At 36.7% G+C, this 18,743-nt stretch overlaps 1 protein-coding gene across 7 annotated transcripts in view; it reads left to right on the plus strand.

Annotated features, from left to right (window-relative positions):
- Nucleotides 1-18,743, plus strand: part of KANSL1 (KAT8 regulatory NSL complex subunit 1) — a 189,201-nt gene that overhangs the window by 155,586 nt on the left and 14,872 nt on the right. For all 7 annotated transcript variants that reach the window (XM_073235719.1, XM_073235722.1, XM_036997123.2 and 4 more), the window contains one exon: nucleotides 16,589-16,760. In XM_073235719.1, coding sequence (XP_073091820.1) covers nucleotides 16,589-16,760 — 172 coding nt within the window. The remainder of the gene's footprint in view (nucleotides 1-16,588; nucleotides 16,761-18,743) is intronic.

Genomic DNA, 18,743 nt, shown 5'->3' on the forward strand with positions numbered 1-18,743 from the left:
TAAAAGCATGTAACTTCTTAAATTTTCTTCTGAGTGTAGTTGGGGTGGCATTCCATAGCATTTGATGTGTGAAGTGGGATTTTGGGGGATGGGAGGAGTATTTTTGTTTTTGAGCTCTTTTCCCAGTAGTTGAGAATTGAATTTCCAAATCCTGAGTCTTTTCTTTTTAAACCTTTGTTAATGAATTACTAATTTTTATAGCATTTTGGTCATAGTGATGGTTCTGTAGGTTTCTGCTTCATTTGTAGTCTGTTGTGTTGACTTAAAATTTTTTTCATTGTTGTCCTGAATAGTTTTCTATAGTTAAATCCTCTTAATGGCTTAGAGCTTCTATCTCACCAGTAGTTGTTTTTGCTTTACATTCTACTTTTCTTTGTATTAACATAATAGTATATGCATCTTTCTCTCCATTTTTAGCATTTTCTATATGGTCTTTGAAACATAAAAGCAGATTCAAGGTTTTGCTTTTTAATCTAATAGAGGCTTTGAGTTTAATGGGTATTTTATGTAATGCAGAATAGTTTTTCATTTCATACTCAGTTTTGAAACTGGGTTTAAAGGCTTATTTTGATTGTAACATTTCACTCTTTACTGGCAGTCCTTTTTATACCTTTGTATGCTTATTTATTAGAGTTCTTAATTTGGATTTTTTTTCAGTAATTAAAGTAACAATATGACCGACTGTGGTTTAACGTTCTTAGATCATAACCTTTCCCTTAAAACTTAAAACTGTTCCACTGTCTTTTTGCAGGGGAAGAAGGTGACTGTTCTGTTTGTTTTGGCATAAAATAAGACTAATGTCAATCTTATTATTATCATTCCTTTTTTTATTAAAGTATTATTGATATACACTCTTATGAAGGTTTCACATGAAAAAACAATGTGGTTACCACATTTACCCATATTATCAAGTCCCTACCCATACCCCAATGCAGTCACTGTCCATCAGTGCAGCAAGATGCCACAGATCCACTGTGTGCTTTGTCTGTGCTACACTGTTCTCCCGTGATCCCCCACACCATGTGTACTAAACATAATACTCCTCAGTCCCCTTCTCCCTCCCTCCCCACTCGCCCTTCACTTTGAAAACCGCTAGTTGCTTCTTGGAGTCTCTGAGTCTCCTATTTTGTTCCTTCAGTTTTGGTTCGTTGTTATACTCCACAAATAAGGGAAATCATTTGACACTTGTCTTTGTCTGGCTTATTTCACTGAGCATTATGTCCTCCTGCTCCATCCTTGTTGTTACAAATGGTAGAATTTGTTTCTTTCTTATGGTTGAATAGTATTCCATTGTGTATATGTACCACATCTTCTTTATCCATTCATCTACTGATGGACACTTAGGTTGCTTCTATATCTTGACTATTGTAAAAAGTGCTGCGATAAACATAGGGGTGCATATGTCTTTTTGAATCTGAGAAGTTGTATTCTTGGATAAATTCCAAAGAGTGGGATTCCCGGGCCAAATGGTATTTCTATTTTTAGTTTTTTGAGGAACCTCCATATTGCTTTCCACAATGGTTGAACTAGCTTACATTCCCATCAGCAGTATAGGAGGGTTTCCCTTTCTCCACATCCCAGCCAGCATTTGTTGTTCTTAGTTTTTTCGATGCTGGCCATCCTTACTTGTGTGAGGTGATAGCTCATTGTGGTTTTATTTGTCAAGGAGATGCATTCAGGAAGAAGTTGCTCATGCTTATATTCAGGAGATTTTTGCCTATGTTGTCTTCTAAGAGTTTTATGGTTTCATGACTTATATTCAGGTCTTTGACCCATTTCGAATTTACTTCTGTGTATGGGGTTAGACAATGATCCAGTTTCATTCTCTTGCATGTAGCTGTCCAGTTTTGCCAACACCATCTGTTGAATAGGCTGTCATTTCCCCATTGTATTTCCATGGTTCCTATATCATATATTAATTGACCATATATGGTTGGGTTTATATCAGGGCTCTCTAGTCTGTTCCATTGGTCTATGGTCTGTTCTTGTGCCAGTACCAAATTGTCTTGATTACTGTGGCTTTGTAGTAGAGTTTGAAGTTGGCATAATACCCCCAGTTTTATTCTTCCTTCTCAGGATTGCTTTGGCTGTTCGGGGTCTTTTGTGTTTCCATATGAATTTTAGAATGATTTTCTCTAGTTTGTTGAAGAATGCTGTTGGTATTTTGATAGGAATTGCCTTGAATCTGTAGATTGCTTTTGGCAGGATGGCCATTTTGACCATATTCTTCCTATCCATGAGCATGGGATGTGTTTCCATTTATTGGTATCTTCTTTAATTTCTCTCATGAGTGTCTTGTAGTTTTCAGAGTATAGGTCTTTCACCTCCTTGATTAGGTTTATTCCTAGGTATTTTATTCTTTTTGATGCAACTGTGAATGGAATTGTTTTCCTGATTTCTCTCTCTGGTAGTGCATTGTTAGTGTATAGGAAAGCCACAGTTAATTAACAGAAAGTGCGTTAATTTTGTATCCTGCAGCTTTGCTGAATTCCGATATTAGTTCTAGTAGTTTTGGAGTGGATTCTTTAGGGTTTTTTTATGTACAATATCATGTCATCTGCAAACAGTGACAGTTTAACTTCTTTCTTGCCAGTCTGGATGCCTTTAATTTCTTTGAGTTGTCTGACTGCCGTGTCGAGGACCTCCAGTACTATGTTGAATAGAAGTGGGGAGATTGGGCATCCTTGTCCTGTTCCCGATCTTAAAGGAAAAGCTTTCAGCTTCTTGCTGTTAAGTATAATGTTGGCTGTGGGTTTGTCATATATGGACTTTATTATGTTGAGGTACTTGCCCTCTATACCCATTTTGTTGAGAGTTTTTATCATGAATGGATGTTGAATTTTGTGAAATGCTTTTTCAGCATCTATGGAAATGATCATGTGGTTTTTGTCCTTTTTGCTTATGTGGTGGATGATGTTGATGGATTTTTGAGTGTTGTACCATCCTTGCATCCCTGGAATAAATCCTACTTGATCATGATGGATGATCTTTTTGATGGATTTTTGAATTTAGTTTGCTAATATTTTGTTGAGTATTTTTGCATTGATGTTCATGAGGGATATTGGTCTGTAATTTTCTTATTTTGTGGTGTCTTTGCCTGTTTTTGGTTATTAGAGTGATGCTGGCCTCGTAGAATGAGTTTGGAAGTATTCCCTCTTCTTCTCTTTGGATAACTTTAAGGAGGATGGGTATTAGGTCTTCACTAAATGTTTGATAAAATTCAGCGGTGAAGCCATCTGGTACAGTTGTTTTGTTCTTAGGTAGGTTTTTGATTACTAGTTCAATTTCATTGCTGATAATTGGTCTGTTCAGATCCTTCCTGTTGGTAACTGAGTTGAGTACTCTGCACTGTCCAATACGGTAGCCACTATCCATGCATAGCTATTTAAAATTAAGATAAAAAATCAAGTATGTCATTCATACCCGCTACATATCAAGTGTTCGTTCAATAGTTCCACATGACTAGTGGCTAACCATATTTGGTCAGACAAATACAGAACAGTTCTCTCATTTCAGAACTGCAGTGTGTTCTCTATAGCTCTGTCAAGTTTTGCCCTAAAATAGCTTTGGTTTTTTTATTCCCTTAAGTTTGTAGTTGCCTTCCTTTAAGTATACCAGTTATCTATATGTTATTATTTTCTATCCTTTTGATGTAGCTCTTACTGCTTTACATTATTGTAGTCATTATAATAGATACCAGAAGTAAAATTGGCACAGTTTGGATGCATATAGGAAGTATTCATATATTGTCTGTTAACTTTTCTGTCATTGTTTTCATCTCTGATTCTCCCATAGTGCAAAGGAAAAAGACAATTAAGTTTGTTGCCCACATCCTATTTTAATTTTCTGTATCATCAATTCTGACTTTCGTTTCCTCTTTCATAGGTTTTAATTCTGCTACCATAGGTTAATATTTTCTTTTCTCTATTCAGATTTTATATTTCCTTTCTATGTCGTTCTGCTGCCCTTTCATCACATCCTGTTGCCTTATAATAGAGACTGTGTTATTTTTTACTCTTTTGGAGGTGCCAAAAGTTTTTGTTAATTGTTTTAACCAGATGTGTTTACTAGGTAGTTTTCCAGAGCTATGTTCAGTTTGGCTTTCTTTTTTTCCCTTTTTCTGCAGTGTTCTCTACTCATAGTCTCCATGCTGAGGTTTTCTTTTCGTTTCCCTTTCATCATTCTTTAAAAGTAAGTCAGTCTATCCAGACTTTGTATTTATCACTAGAGAAATTTAGTAGCTGGCTGTATATTAGCTTCCTAACACAGTTTTGGTAGCTGGAAGTCAAGGTGTTAGCCCTTGTGCCTCTAAGGCTCTAGGTAAGAAAAATTTCTTGACACTTCTTGCTTCTAGTGGTTGCCAGCAGTCCTTTGTATTCCTTGGCTTATAGCAGCATAACTCCTCTCTGTCTTCACAGGATGGCCTTTCCTGTGTGTTTTCACATGGTCTTCTTATAAAGCCACCTGGCATTTAATGTTTACCTAATCCAATTACTTGATGTCAAACTAATTACATCTGCAAAGACACTATTTATGAATAAGATCAGATCCTGTGGTTCTGGGTTGGTATGAATTTTAGGGTAGGGTCTGTGGAGGGGGCGACATTATTCTAGTCACCCAGTAAACAGCATTGGTCCTTGTCTCTGCCACTCATGGTGGTTGAATCCTTTTCTCAATTCTCAGTGGGAGGCAGATTGATAGGTGCTATTCCCAATTCAGTTCTTGGGTATCGGCAACTTTCATACTTAGCAGTCGTTGTTTACTTAAACTACGATTTCTCTGGAGCTCCTTTGCACCATTGAATTTGTTGTGATGAAGAACTTGGGTTCCTTGTGTATGGAAAACTTGACAGTTTTACCTGCCTCCGCTCTGATTTTTTTTTTTAATTCTGTGAAGTACAAAGGATGATGTAACAAACATTTATGTACACACCACCCTAAACGTTAATATCTTGACTTTTTTTTTTACTTCATGCGTATGTTTAATATTTAAAAGACAATTACAAGTAACATTCCTTTTATTTTTGTCATCTCCTTTACCTGTTCCCTCCCCAGAGATAACTACTTGCATGCATTTGGTGTTTATACCCCCAGTTCTCGTTCTTATACTTTTACTACACATACGTGTATCTAAGAGTAAAATGCAGTGTTGTTTAAAGTTCATACAAACGTTATAAATGCTGTGGCAGTATGCATGTTCTGTAGCTTGTTTGGTTGTTTTTTTTCTAATTCACTTTGTTGTGTTTTCAAGATTAGCATGTTGATGCAAGTAAGTTTCATTCAGCTCTTGTAAATAGTCCACATTTCCTAAACAAATCAATATGTGGATGTGAGTATATCCATATCCTGTTTGTTGATTTCAGGGCTCTTGAGTTTAACTCACATCTTAGACTTACTAATTATGCTCATATAGTCTATATCCTTTGCTCTACTTTCTATTTGTTTTGGAAATGTATTTGATATATAACATTGTGTGTAAGAGTAAGGTATACAACATGTCGATTTGACACGTGTTTTGGGACATGCTTGCCATTGTGAATGCCTTATCTAATAACATCTCTGCCATGTCACATAATATCATTTCTTTTTTGTGGTGGGAATAAAGATCTAGTCTCTATGCAAATGTGATATTTATAATACAGTGGCATTGTCTGTAATCACTATACTGTGTAGTAGTTTTCTAGGATTTATCTGCTAGCTGAAAGTTTGTGCCTTTAAACAGCATCTCATTTCCCCACTGCTCATTTCTATTGTTTTTTTATTCATGCATACATACGTCCAGGATGACTGGTTAAATATGTGAAAATTCATTATTGATACCTCTTCTGGGTCATTTTTCCTTTCATCATTATGTTGTTAACCTTTTGATCCTCAATTAATGTTTTTTACTCTAAATAGGTTTCTTTGGTGTAAGTACTTGTTTGATACATCTTTTTCCATCTTTTTGTTTTAAGTTTTTCTGTGTTGATTTGTTTTAGGTCTGTTTTTAGGAGGTGAGTTAAATCCATTTACATTTACTCTGATTACTGTTGTATTTGGAATAATTCCTGTCATAATTTTTTTTAAGCCTTGCCTTGCCTTTTCTTTGCCTGGGTTTTATGCCTTTCCTGCTGTCTGCTGGGGTTGTTCTTTTCATCTGTAGCTGCTTTGGGAACAACAGAACTTCAGAATGCCTCTTTTTAAAACTCTGGTCTTTTCTTCCCGTTATGTATAATTTATCTTTATTACTTTAGTTTCCTTGTTTTTAAATCCCTCCCAGACTAGTCGTTTGTAGGTTCATATGTATTTATACACACCAGCACTTTCGCCATTCCTGTCCATGGTTACATCCTGCACCCCACTCCGTCCTTCTAGCAAAATACATCCGTTTTTTAGTAAGTAGCCTTCCAACAATGGTCTATGTGCTTTAAAGTCAGTCTTTATATATCAGGGACATACAGAATTGTATTTTGTGTGTGAATCTGTACATTTATGTATTTTTTATAGATTGCCTTTATTCTTGATGATGGCTGACCTGCTTGTAAAATTTTGTATTCAGCACTTTGAAGGTATTTCATTGTCTTCCAGTATTTATCGTTGATGAAAATGCTGGTGTCAGTTTAATTGTCATTCTTTTATATATTTTCTATGTCTTCGCTCTGGTAACTTAAGTCTCCCAGCCCCCTAATTTTGGTTTTGTTTTTATAATTTGCAAAACTCTAGATGTTTGAATTAGTTTTTAACCACTTAGGGTCTTGATGTGCACCCTCATCTGAGAGTCTTGTTTGTCTTGAGTTTTGAAAAAATTTTAGTCATTATTTCTTTAAATTTTTCATCTCTTCTCTCTTTAATATAGAATATCTTTCAGATAATTGTGAATCTTCTTGTTCTTTCTTCAATATCTCTTAATTTCTTTTTATACTACCTAACTCCATCTTTTTTTTGCCGTGCTTTATTCTGTATAATTCTATGTTGTGTTCCTCCTGTTCACTGCAACTGTGTTTAATTTACTGTTAAACCTGTCAGTTGTGTGTAACTTGTGTGTGCTTTTCATTCAGAATTTGTAATTACTTGTAGAAACATCCTTCTTTGTCCTTTCCTGTTTTTGTTTTATGACTTCCATTCCTTCATCTCTTCAAACAATTTTAGTGCACCTACTTTAAAATTGCTTTCAAATTTTTCTGTTTCTAGCTTGATGAGGACAAACAAGTTCTTCCTATTTTTGTGTATATTATGACTGCCTCATATCAGTCTGTGTGTTCTTGTATGACTCAGCAATCTTTCACAATGAAGGTATGAGGGAGGTGAGTTTTCTCCGGTGAGGGAGGCATGTTTTCTGTAGGAGTCATGTGATCCCTGGGCTGTTCCAATATAGTTTTCCTTTAGCTCCTGAAGACGCCTCAGGAATCTAGGTGAATTTTGAATGGCAGATTCTTAGCTTAAGATCCCTGCCCATACACAGGAAGTATGAATTTGGCCCTCTTACCTGAGAATTGGGCTTTTACTTTCTCTCAGGTGACTTTTGCACTAAGGGCCCAGGGTTAGGTGTTAAATTTCCTTGCCACTTTCCTGGCTGGTTGATTGAGACTTTCCTGTCATTACCTTGACTTTGAGTTCTCTTTCTGTTTCTCACTCCTTGGAATTTCTTACTTTTCATTCTGCCTATAGACCCTTTGGCAGTGTAATAAAGCCTGTGGATTTCTCAGAATAAATTTTGAATACATAAAATGTTGGATTATAGGAGAAACCAAGTTAAAATAATTACTAAAATACTAATTTGTGATATAGTAACATGTATTTACTATTCTTTATGTAATGCATTCCTCTTTATTAATGCATTAAATAACAAAACTTAGCAGCAGGTATGATGACTATCATAATTTTAAAGTAGTGATGAGCATAAACTTTGAAATATCTGCCACCACTGTATGAATAAGATAGGTGAGTCAATTTAGAAAGCATTTCATGCTGTGTCTTCTGCTCCAAGAATTCATAAAATATGTTAAAGAAAGACCTGAAAGTCTTTTGTAAAAAAAAAAAAAAAGAGGGAAATACTTTACTTTACAGTTGACCCTTGAACAATGCTGGGGTTAGGGGCATTGACACCCCCCCTTGTGCAGTCAAAAATCACATAGAGCTTTTGACTCCCCAAAAACTTAACTAGTAATAGCCTACTATTGACTGGGAGCCTTAAGATACCATAGTCAATTAACATATTCTCTATTATATACTGTTTTCTTATAAAATGAGTTATAAGAAAAAAAAATTTTTCAGATTGTTACATATTGCCAAAATTTTAAAAAATATATTTATTGAAAAAATCTACATATAAGTGGACCTTTGTGGTTCAAACCCCTGTTCAGTGCTCAGCTATATTTTGTTTCCCCAACTTACTTGACAAGAGAACCTTTGTAAAGCAGTAGTGATAGAGCATGTTCACAGACTACTAAGTTTCAAGAGAAACATTTCAGAACATCTGCTTTCTGTTCTGTACTCTCTTTGTAGGTGATGTTTGTACCCTTCGCAATACTGAAATTAAAAAGTTTAAAAATGAAGCCTTTACCACCAACATTTCCACTTCTTACAAATGAAGTTTTTAAAAAGTGGATACAATATTTTTAAATATCCTAAAGTAGATAGAAAGGATAGAAATTTTACTTGCAATATTGACTTAGTTATTGATCCCATTTTATTTTCCAGTGTGGTCTAAATAAATTTACAGGAAATTAAAAAAATAAAAAGATTGCACATTCTTTATTTGGTGCACTTACATTTATTGGTTTTAATTGCTATACACATATACTTTTGATTTATTAGTTGCTTATATGTATTTTTTAATATCAATAGTACTTGACATTTTAGATGTCACATAGGAAATGATGCAGTGGTTTAACCATTCCGCATTTCATCTTTCACTGCTATATGCACAGTGAACCATTTGCATTTTGGCACAGATTTCGAAATCTCTCCGTTTTATTCCATTGACACTTGAGACTAGTTACTTGGGGTTCTACTTTCTACTTACCAAATGAAAAGAATCTACTGTTACAAGTTCTGTATATTGCAAATTGCAAGTTCAAGCTATTTTAAGATTGAATCAAGTTGTACCATCTTCAGTGTTGTATGCCACCAGTAATGCTTTTAACTGCCAGTGATTTCTTACTGTTAGCATGAATGACTATGTTCATATTACCAAAATACTATCATAAATGATTTTTAAAGTTTATTTGAATCGATCCATATAAGGTCTACATTCCTGTGAGTTTTTTAAATCTAATTTTATAGGTTTCCTCTTCATCTCCTTTTTTCCTTTTAATTTAGACAGCTTTATGATATGTTTAGAGGTAGTTTTGTTTGTGTTTTCATACTGCTTGTTAATCTGTGGATTGGTGTCTTGAATCAGTTTTAGCACAAACTGGGTCATTAGCTCTTCAAATCCTGCTTTCTCCATTCTCTGTCTTCTTCTGGGCCTCCAATTACAAGTACACTGGACTTTGTCAGTGCCCTATGTGTCTTTTACATTCTGTATTTTCTTTTTTCCCTTTGTTGCTTAATCTATGTAGTTCTTACTATCTACTGGTTCTTTGATCCTTTCTTCTGCTCAAATTCATCTGTTGAGTTCTTAAGCTTCCTTGTGATTTATTTACATATACGTATTTAAGACTTTTTTGATTTTTTTATCTCTGTATTTTCCTGAACATATTGATAATATTTATTAAATCCTTATCTGCTGACTCCAAAGTCTGGATCATTGGGGGCTGTGCTCCTATTGCTTGTTTTCTTTTCAGTCAGTGTTGGATATTATATATTTAAAAGCTTTTAGTGATTCCAGTGCTTGCTCTCCAGAGCAGATTCACCCTCTTGCCTTGCTAGGCATATAGAATGGGGCTGAAACTTTAATGCTATTAAGGACTGAGCTGAGTTTTGGCCAGGTTCCATTTGTAGAGCATAACCTTGTCTCTTACCCCCACTTCCAGCCAGAGAGCCTCATATGTTGGCCAGTTAATATGCCTAACTCTGGTCTCCTCATCAAAGTGAGATTGCCACAAACTATTCTTTACTTTTAGGAGGCTTTCTGCTTAGCTACTTATCCTCCTGAATCCATCACAGCTTCAGAATTTGCCAGATGTCTTAAGGTGAAGACCTGACTTGTGTCGTACTTAGTTTTCTGTCTTTTCTTTTCACTGAGAATTTGGCTCTTCTAGTCTCTAATGTTTCCCTTCACCCCCTCCCTACAATACCATCAGAAGCTCTGCTCATTTCTCTGTCCATAGAAGTGGCCCTCTACCAAGGCACCAAATTCTAAGCATCTTTTCCCGAATCTCCTGTTGTCCCCAGGAGGAGGCAGCTCCACATTTCATGACTCTTCCCTTGCTGGAATCTTGGCTTCCAATATTGTTTTAGCATTTCTCTCATATCTTGAAGTTTTTGTTGTATTTTTTTAAGGTCTAGCTTCTCTAGTTACTCTGAGAGTGTTGGTTTGCTACATCCATCATACCCCTTTCCCTTTTATTCGTTAAGAAAACTGGGTTATTTATCCCTTTGAATCCTGTAGCTTACATTTGCCTGAGTGTATCCTTGAAGCATAACTTTCTTGCCTTTTGGCATATCCAGCAGTGTTTTATTGGATGCTGGACGTTTAATTTTACATGGTTAAAGCATATATATGGATTGTTACCTGCCTTTGAAGAAGCTTTGTTTTATTGGCAGATAAGTTGGTTAAGGGTCACTTTTCCTATATTAGGGAGGGTGTAGAGGAGCCTACTTTGTTTAGCTCTACTAATAAATCAGGATTGTGTGGGGTCGTTCCAGAATGTTCCATGAAATTTGCAGGTCACCATTAGGAAGCCTCTCCACCTGTGTGAGCTCTGGGACCATTTTGTTGATAGCTCCTCAGTAGTCCTTTTCCTAACCGATGGGTTTTCACCCAATATGTGGGCTTCTTAGTAGTATTCAGCAAGTTTTCAAGGGGCTCTCATGAAGATCTCTGGAGCTCTTTTTCTGTGTAGCTTTTCTCTTCTCAAGAATTCTCCCTCACAGTTTTCAGTCACCTGAGCCTCTGAACTCTGATTTCTGGGAGTTTGTTTTGTCAACTCAGTGCAACCTTCCTGCTCTGCTCAGAATCCCTCCGCCTGGTGTCCATTCTGCAGTGTGCCTGCAGGCGGAGAGCCAGTGCAGCCTCAGAGACCGCCCTGTTTGTTTCTCAGTCTTAAGCTGCACATTGTCCAGTTTTCCAGTTTATGGCCAAAGGGTACATCTGATCACTTATTCCATCATGACTAGAAGAAGGCCTCTGGTGGTATCATTGTTTTCTTTTCCAAATTTTCATTATAAAATTATTCAAATAGAGTAAATAAATTTCACAATGAACAGCTGTTTATTTACCCCCTAGAGTCTACCATTAACATTTTACTACATTTGTCACATACCCATCTTTCCATCCATGTATTAATCTATTCCCTGCATTTCCTGAAAACTGGTAGTTGGATATAGACTTGGACAAATCTAAGTTTGAGTTTTAGCAAAAGGACAAAAAGGTGGCTTGTGTACTAGGATCAGAAAACACATGTCTTCTCTTTCTTTCTTTTTGTGTTACCAGCCATTGATGGTCATTGACTGGGTGTTCCATTAAGGAGTTGAATAATAGTGATATTCTACTGTATCATCTCTTTTATTTATTGATTAGACTATGTTCATAAAGAAAATTGCCCTTGTCAACTATTGGTTTACCCTGAGATACAGTTTGTACAAAAAAAAGCATGATTAGTGTTTATTCCCTTTTATCTACCAATTTTCAAAATAATAAATTGGTTTCCTATCATCTTCCAAGGACAATCAGTGAAGTGTTTTGGTGGCAGGGGTAGTGTGAATGATTATGAAATCATCAATTTAAACATATTTTAATTATTCAAGCCATTGAAATTCTTTTTAATGCTCAGCTTTTCACCTTTGATTAGTGGAAGGAATCCTCTTCAGGCTTGCTCTTGAGTCCTGCTGCCTTGACTGCAGTAGTCTTGAAAACTTTCTCACCATTAATATTTAGTACAGGCCTGTGCTTTGAATTTTTCTAGGAAAAATGACCATAATATGAGCCTCCCACGGTTCTCAACAATTTTGTCCTCCCAGGAAACATTTGGCATTGTTTTTTATGTTGCACAAAGAGACGGGGAGGTTGGGAAGGGGGGGTTGCCTTGCTGGTGTCATAGGTAGAGGCTGGGGGCGGTGCTACTACGCAGCGAATGGACCAGCTCCTCAGAACAAGAATTACCCAAACCCAAAATGCCAGTAGTGCTATTGCTGAGAAACCTTGCCATATACTAGTTTATTTTAGCTAACATTTGCATAGTGTGTTAGTAGTTATGAAACCATACTGCCTTTCCCACAATGCTGGCCAATTAGCATTATCAGATGAGTAAATTTGGGGAAATCATACAACTAACAAGAAACTAGAATTTGAAATCAGGATCTTTGATTGTTGATGTTCTTTGTTCCTTCTCCCATTAAATGAAAATAGCTGTTTTTTTGTGTTACTAAAAGTAAGAGTTGAGAGCCAGACACTGTTCTAAATGATGTTATCCTCCAAACAGCCTTATCAGATAACTGTTATGGATGAACCCATTAAGTAATTCGTCTAAGGTCGTATAGCTAGTAAGTAGGCAGAGTTAGGGGTCAAACCTAGACAGTCAGGCCGCATAGCTCACACGTTTAAGTACTGTGTTACCTCACAATTTTTTCTTTAACAAGTCAAGTGTAATGTTTGTATATTTTAAGTCTTTAATTCAGATTATATTTTGATGTGAGGTAGGAATCCAGTTTTTTTTTTCTACATGTCTTCTGGTTTGATCCATTTAATGAAGAAGTCTTTTTTTTTTTTAACTAATTCCTTTAGACACACTACCTTTGTTACACATTAAATACTTTGGTATTTTCTGTTCCTTAGTCACTAGCGGATTGACTGGATCACTGGGGGCTCTGCTCCTATTGCTTGTTTTCTTTTCAGTGTTGGATATTATATATTTAAAAGCTTTTAGTGATTCCAGTGCTTGCTCTCCAGAGCAGATTCACCCTCTTGCCTTGCGTGGCATGTAGAATGGGGGCTGAAACTTTAATGCTATTAAGGACTTTTAAATATTTTTAATACGGGCAAAACACTCCCCTCTATATTTGCTTATCAGAAATTTTCTGGGAACTTTTCCCCAGCTTGTTTCTTTCACTTGCACTTTTAAGATGGTTTACATACCTTTTGCCTCTTCTCCCTTTAAACTATTGTTTTAAGCTTTGTGGAAACTAACCATCTTAAAACTACTTGTGGAAACTATCTTAAACTATTGTTTTAAGTGCTTAAAATTCCTTGTTAAACTTATTTCAGGAAATTATTTCATTATTGTTACAGTGAAGAATAGAATTTTTTTCACTTGCATGTTTTTAAAGAAAAGTTCTTTTTAAGAATGTGACATTTGAGGAAAAGATGACATGTGTGAGGAGAAAGGACCGTGAAGCCAGTTTGGAAGAACTGCAGTCAGGAAGTTTTCCTGCGTGCTGGGGGAGTAACGAGGGAGTCAGAAGAGCTGGCAGAATGAGGTGGGAGGGAAGTAGGAAATAAAAGACAGTGAAGCCAGAGAGTGGATAGAGGTATAGGGCTTTTTTTGTGCACCATTGCAAGAACTCTGGTTTTTATTCCTCATGAGTTCAGGAGCCATGTGGAAGGTTATGAACCGAGGACTGGCATGATCTGACTGAGGTTGTAAAATAAGATTACTACTAGTATGTTTGATTAGTTGGAAGGAGGAGCAAGCCAGGAAGACCAGTTGAGGAGGCTTTTTAAGAAACCCAATGAGAAAAGATAGTGATGTAGACCAGAGTGATTGCCATTGAGGTAGTATTAAAGTGGTTAGATTCCAGATACATTTAGAAAGTGGAAACAATCGGATTTCATGATTGGATAATGGGGTATGTGAAAAGAAGAGACTTTAGGCTGAACCCAGGGATTTAGGACTTAAGCAGCTAGCAGACAGGAAGAACAGGAGTTCAATTTTGAACTGAGATGTCTATTAAGACATGTAAATGGAGATGTTGAGTGGGCAGTTAAAAAGTCTGAAATTGTGTTAATTGGTAGCATGTTACTGAATAATCTTGATGTCCAGGAATAAATCCCCACTTGCTCATGGTAGGTTTTTTATATTTGTTGTGATTTTAAAATAAAATAAATGGATACTTGCGTGCAATTTGGCATCTTGTTTGTGTGTGTGACTTTGTGTACTTAACAAGTATATCTATAGGATCAATTCTGGCTGTGGGTTTGTGCAAAGCAAGTATGAATTAACTAATTTCAAAGTTGTCCAAGCCTGTCCTTCAAAAAAAGTTCCAAAAATTACATTTTGTATTAATTTGTACTAAGATATTTTTATATACTCTTATGTTCTGTATATTAATACTTCAAGTTTTTTTCATTCAAAAGTGAGATTGATATTTCTGTGTGTAAATATCCTTTGTCAGGGTTTAAGTCAGAATTCCATTTTTTAAAAAGAACTAGAGTGTTCTTGTTTCTTTTTGCCAGCATCAGCCATTTTAATTGAATAGAAAATTATCTGTACTTAAATGTTTTTAAAGACACTGACGGACTAGTCTGTGCCCCTTTTTTAGGACATGTATATTCCCTGATTAGATGGAATACAAAAATATGTAACGTCTCAGCATTACACAAATGCACAATGTAGAAAGTGAAAGCCCTCTTAATCTTCCCTCCCCCCCAGCCCACCCCCTTGGCAAGCACATCACTGGTTTCTTACACATTCCTCTATTCTCCTCTCTGCATATTATGTTTTATTTGGATAGTAATTTACAATAATAACTAAAATAGAACAATTATAATAATATAGTATAAAAAATTTATGTGAATAAGGTCTTGCCCTCAAAATATACTGTACGATACCCACCCTCTTCCTTGTGATGATGTTGAGATGATAAATGCCTGCGTGATGAGATGAAATGAGGTAAATGACATAGGCATTGTGATATAGCATTAGGCTACTGTTAACTTTCTGATAATGCATTTCTGATCTTTTAATGTTTAAAATTTGGTCCTGGCTTTAGAACTTTATTATCCCCTAGGATTTTTAGAAAATCGAAAAGTAATTACCTAAATCCTCCCATTCATCTATGTGTGGTCTGTGGTTTTCGCCCCTGCCAGTGTACCCCTCTCTTTATCTCAAAATGTTAACTCCTTCAGAAAGCCAGCACTGATTAAATAGGGTGCAAGGGATTTTTTTTTTTTTCCAAAACAGTACCAGTTACTGTCTACACAGAAGTACTATGTTTAGTTGATGTAATTCCCTTTCAGTAGCATCTGCAGCAACGGCTTACTGGCTTTCTCTTACTTCAGTGCGTCTGCCCCATCTAACCTTCACAGGACCTTCTTTGCATGCCTGTCATCCATGTGGTTGCAAGAAGGAGGCAATTGGGGAATGTTGATAAAGACCACATTGTTCTCATATTCATCCTAATCCTCTACATGTCCATAAGGGTAAACAAACAGCTTTCAAGACATGTCTGCCTTGAAACTAAATGCAGCTCCCCTGGTTGTTATAGAGCTTTCACTAGCAGAATTAAACGTTACCCTTTTGTCTTTATGTGACAGCGCCCTTCTATCCCTAACAATCCTTCTCAGTGAGCCGTTTCACAGCCAAGTCCTTTCCTTCCAGGACTATGTGCTGCCCGATGACTCTTTTTATGGGTCATGATTGGGCAAAGGCCAGACTTGTTCCTCATAAACTAGAACCTAGGGATCCTGCATTCAGCATAACCTGAATTTTTCTCCTCAAAGCATGAAATTATAAAAATCCCCCCCTTTTTTTATAGGATTAAGTCTTTAAGACTTAAACTATATTTCACTGTGGACTTAGCTAGAGAGCTTATTTCTTATCCTGCTTCCATGTATACAAAGGAAGCTTCATGGAAATAATTTTATCTCCTTGGAATTAATCTAACACAAAGATTGGTTGTGAACACTCACCATGCCAAATTATTTTCATTGCTTAAGCGTGAGCTTTATGTAACAGTGGGCTTTGGGCTAGGTTAGAGAGTAGCTGATGAGTTCTATATAGTCCAGTAAAATATGCCACCATGTTTGAGACCACTGAAAGTCTTTTTAGGAGGAGTTGGGAAAGAACAAGAGAGGTGTGGTTGGTTATTAAGGTTCTTAGGTAGGTGAAGTTGCTGAAGAGCACAAGTTAGGTCCCACCTGAGGCAGGAGCCAGCTGTTCATTCACCTTAGCAGGTCGAAAATCACCAAGGTGGTAGAAGCATGCAGGTTTGTAAAGTGTTCTCAGAAAACAGTTTCAGTAGCTTTAAACTTTCACAAGTTTGATACCTAGATAATAAGCACATAAGTCTTCAAATAATTGGATTTCATCACTGAAGAAACAGCAAGTTTATTTTATTACTTTGAAGGTTAGTCCATTTCAAAGTGGAAATCTTTTAACAAACTAATCAAACTTTCTTTTAGCATCATCATGTAGGTACCTAGAAAGGGTGGGGTCCTCTGCATAATGAGTTGGGGAACTGGGTTTTTATCAGACACTGAATTGTCGGTTTTGTCTGGCTTTTCACAGGTTCACCGGAACAGCACAGTGCGCCCTGGTTGCGATGTCAACTCTTCCTGTGCACTCTGTGGTTCAGGAAGCGCCAACACCATGCCTCCAGAAATCCACTATGAAGCCCCTCTGTTGGAACGCCTTTCCCAATTGGACTCCTGTGTTCACGCAGTTCTAGCATTTCCAGATGGTAAGAAAGGCCACAGAACATCAAGTCTAATAAATGAGACTTAAAGGGTTCAAAGTGACCGAAAGCCAAGATCCTGGTACAACCCAAGTACTGTAAGGTGTCGCTTTCTACCCACAAAGACTTCTCTTAGAACTTGCCCAGAGTGTGCCACTAAAAGATTGCAGCTTGCTTAAGAGAGATTACCACATCCCTTCAATATAGTTGAACCCTTGTACATTACACCTCAGTGTATCTGTAAAGTATTTTTTGTGTGTGCCATGATGTAAAATAGGATGGGCAGTGCTGTCCTGGGAGGATGTCTTCATACCAGAGGTGTGCATATTACTGTGGTCACGTGATGGCCTTCCAAGATTGTTGATACACGTAGATCCTCAGTGTTAGTATGTGTTCTTTTTCTAAAGTTAATCTGCCTGATAAGCCTCTGTGGCTGCCAGTTTTCCTTTCCCACTTCCCTTTTCATAATTTCTCTTCTCCCGTTTCACAAAAGAAAGCCATTCCTCATGCCCATGTTGAGTCTTGCCCCAAAGTATAAAAACCTTGTGCAGTGGGGAGACCAAACAAAGGGACCGTTTCCAAGAGTTGGTGGCTCCTGAAGGAGAATCCTGTGGAAGTTAAGTAAAATAGAAATATGAACTCAAAAAAATGAAGATGGAGGGGGAAGGTACCTTATTTTGTTTAGAATATAACTTCTAGCAAGATTCTATGCCTTGTCTGTCACCTTAGGATAAATATTAAGAGAATATCTGCAGTTAGACTTTGACGAAAGTTAGATTGACTAGGTTTAAAAGAAAAATTTTTCCTTCACTTAATTAAGCTAAGTATATTTACATGCCAGGATGTTGATAAAAATATTTTTAAAGCATGTGTAATATTCTAGAAAATACATACTTTACAACTAGTTGGAGTTTTTTCAAAATTGTTTTCAAATGGTGGGGGGTATGCACACAAAATGTTGAAACCACTGTTCTAGATAGAGAGCACTGGAAGCCAGTGATTTCATAGTTTGGATTGGTTGTTGATTTTCAGGTCATCTTATTTTCTGGCCCAACCTACAGAGTGTAAGCATTTCTTCTCAAGTCAATCTTGAGATAGTCTGTCTATATGTTATGGCTTATATTATGGCCATTTATAGACTTGTTTTCCCTGACTTGAATTTAAGCTCCTGAGGATAAGGGACCAGGTTTTTCTTCTACCCTGTCCTTAGTAACACCTTACAGATACAAGTGCTTGAAAGGAAGATAACTGAAATAGGAGTACAGTACAGCTGACCCTTAACATGGGTTGAACTGCATTGTTCAACACTGTAATCCTGAGAAAGTAACCCAGATGTTTTTTGATAAATATGTTGGAAAATTGGGGGCGGGAGGGATTTGCCAGTTTTGAAAAAATACTTTTTTCCCTCTGGCTTAATTACAGGAATACAGTATATAATGCATACAGCATACAAAATATGTGTCATTCAACTGTTTAATGTTATCAGCGAGGCTCCCAGTCAACAGCAGGCTACTAGTAGTTAAGTTTGTGGGGAGTCAGAAGTTACATGTGGATTTTTGACTGTGCAGGGGTCAGTACCTCTAACCCCTGTGTTGTTGCAGGGTCAGCTCTACTTGAGAGTAGGATAGCTGAAGTAGGAGTCTGAGGAATGAGAATTACGTGGCATATAAGATTTAGTTGGTGTGGTATGAGGAAAAAACCAGAAGCTTTTAGCATGAGTAGTATATAAACTTTTTCTTAAAGGGACAGATGCTAAGTGATTTCAGCTTTGCAGGCTGTACTGTCTGTGTTGCAACTATACAACTCTGCTGATGTAGCACAAATGCAGCCATAAAAAGTATGTGAACAAAATGGGTGTGGCTGTTCTAAAAAACTTTGTTTATAAAAACAATCATTACTGATACCTGTCCTAGAGAATCCCATCTTCTGATTGACAGTTGATCCAGCCAGCACTGGATGACGCTGTAATCCCCTCTTTATCTGTTTTCA

The sequence above is a fragment of the Manis javanica genome, chromosome 4 (genome assembly GCF_040802235.1).
Source record: "Manis javanica isolate MJ-LG chromosome 4, MJ_LKY, whole genome shotgun sequence".
NCBI classification, from domain to species: domain Eukaryota; kingdom Metazoa; phylum Chordata; class Mammalia; order Pholidota; family Manidae; genus Manis; species Manis javanica.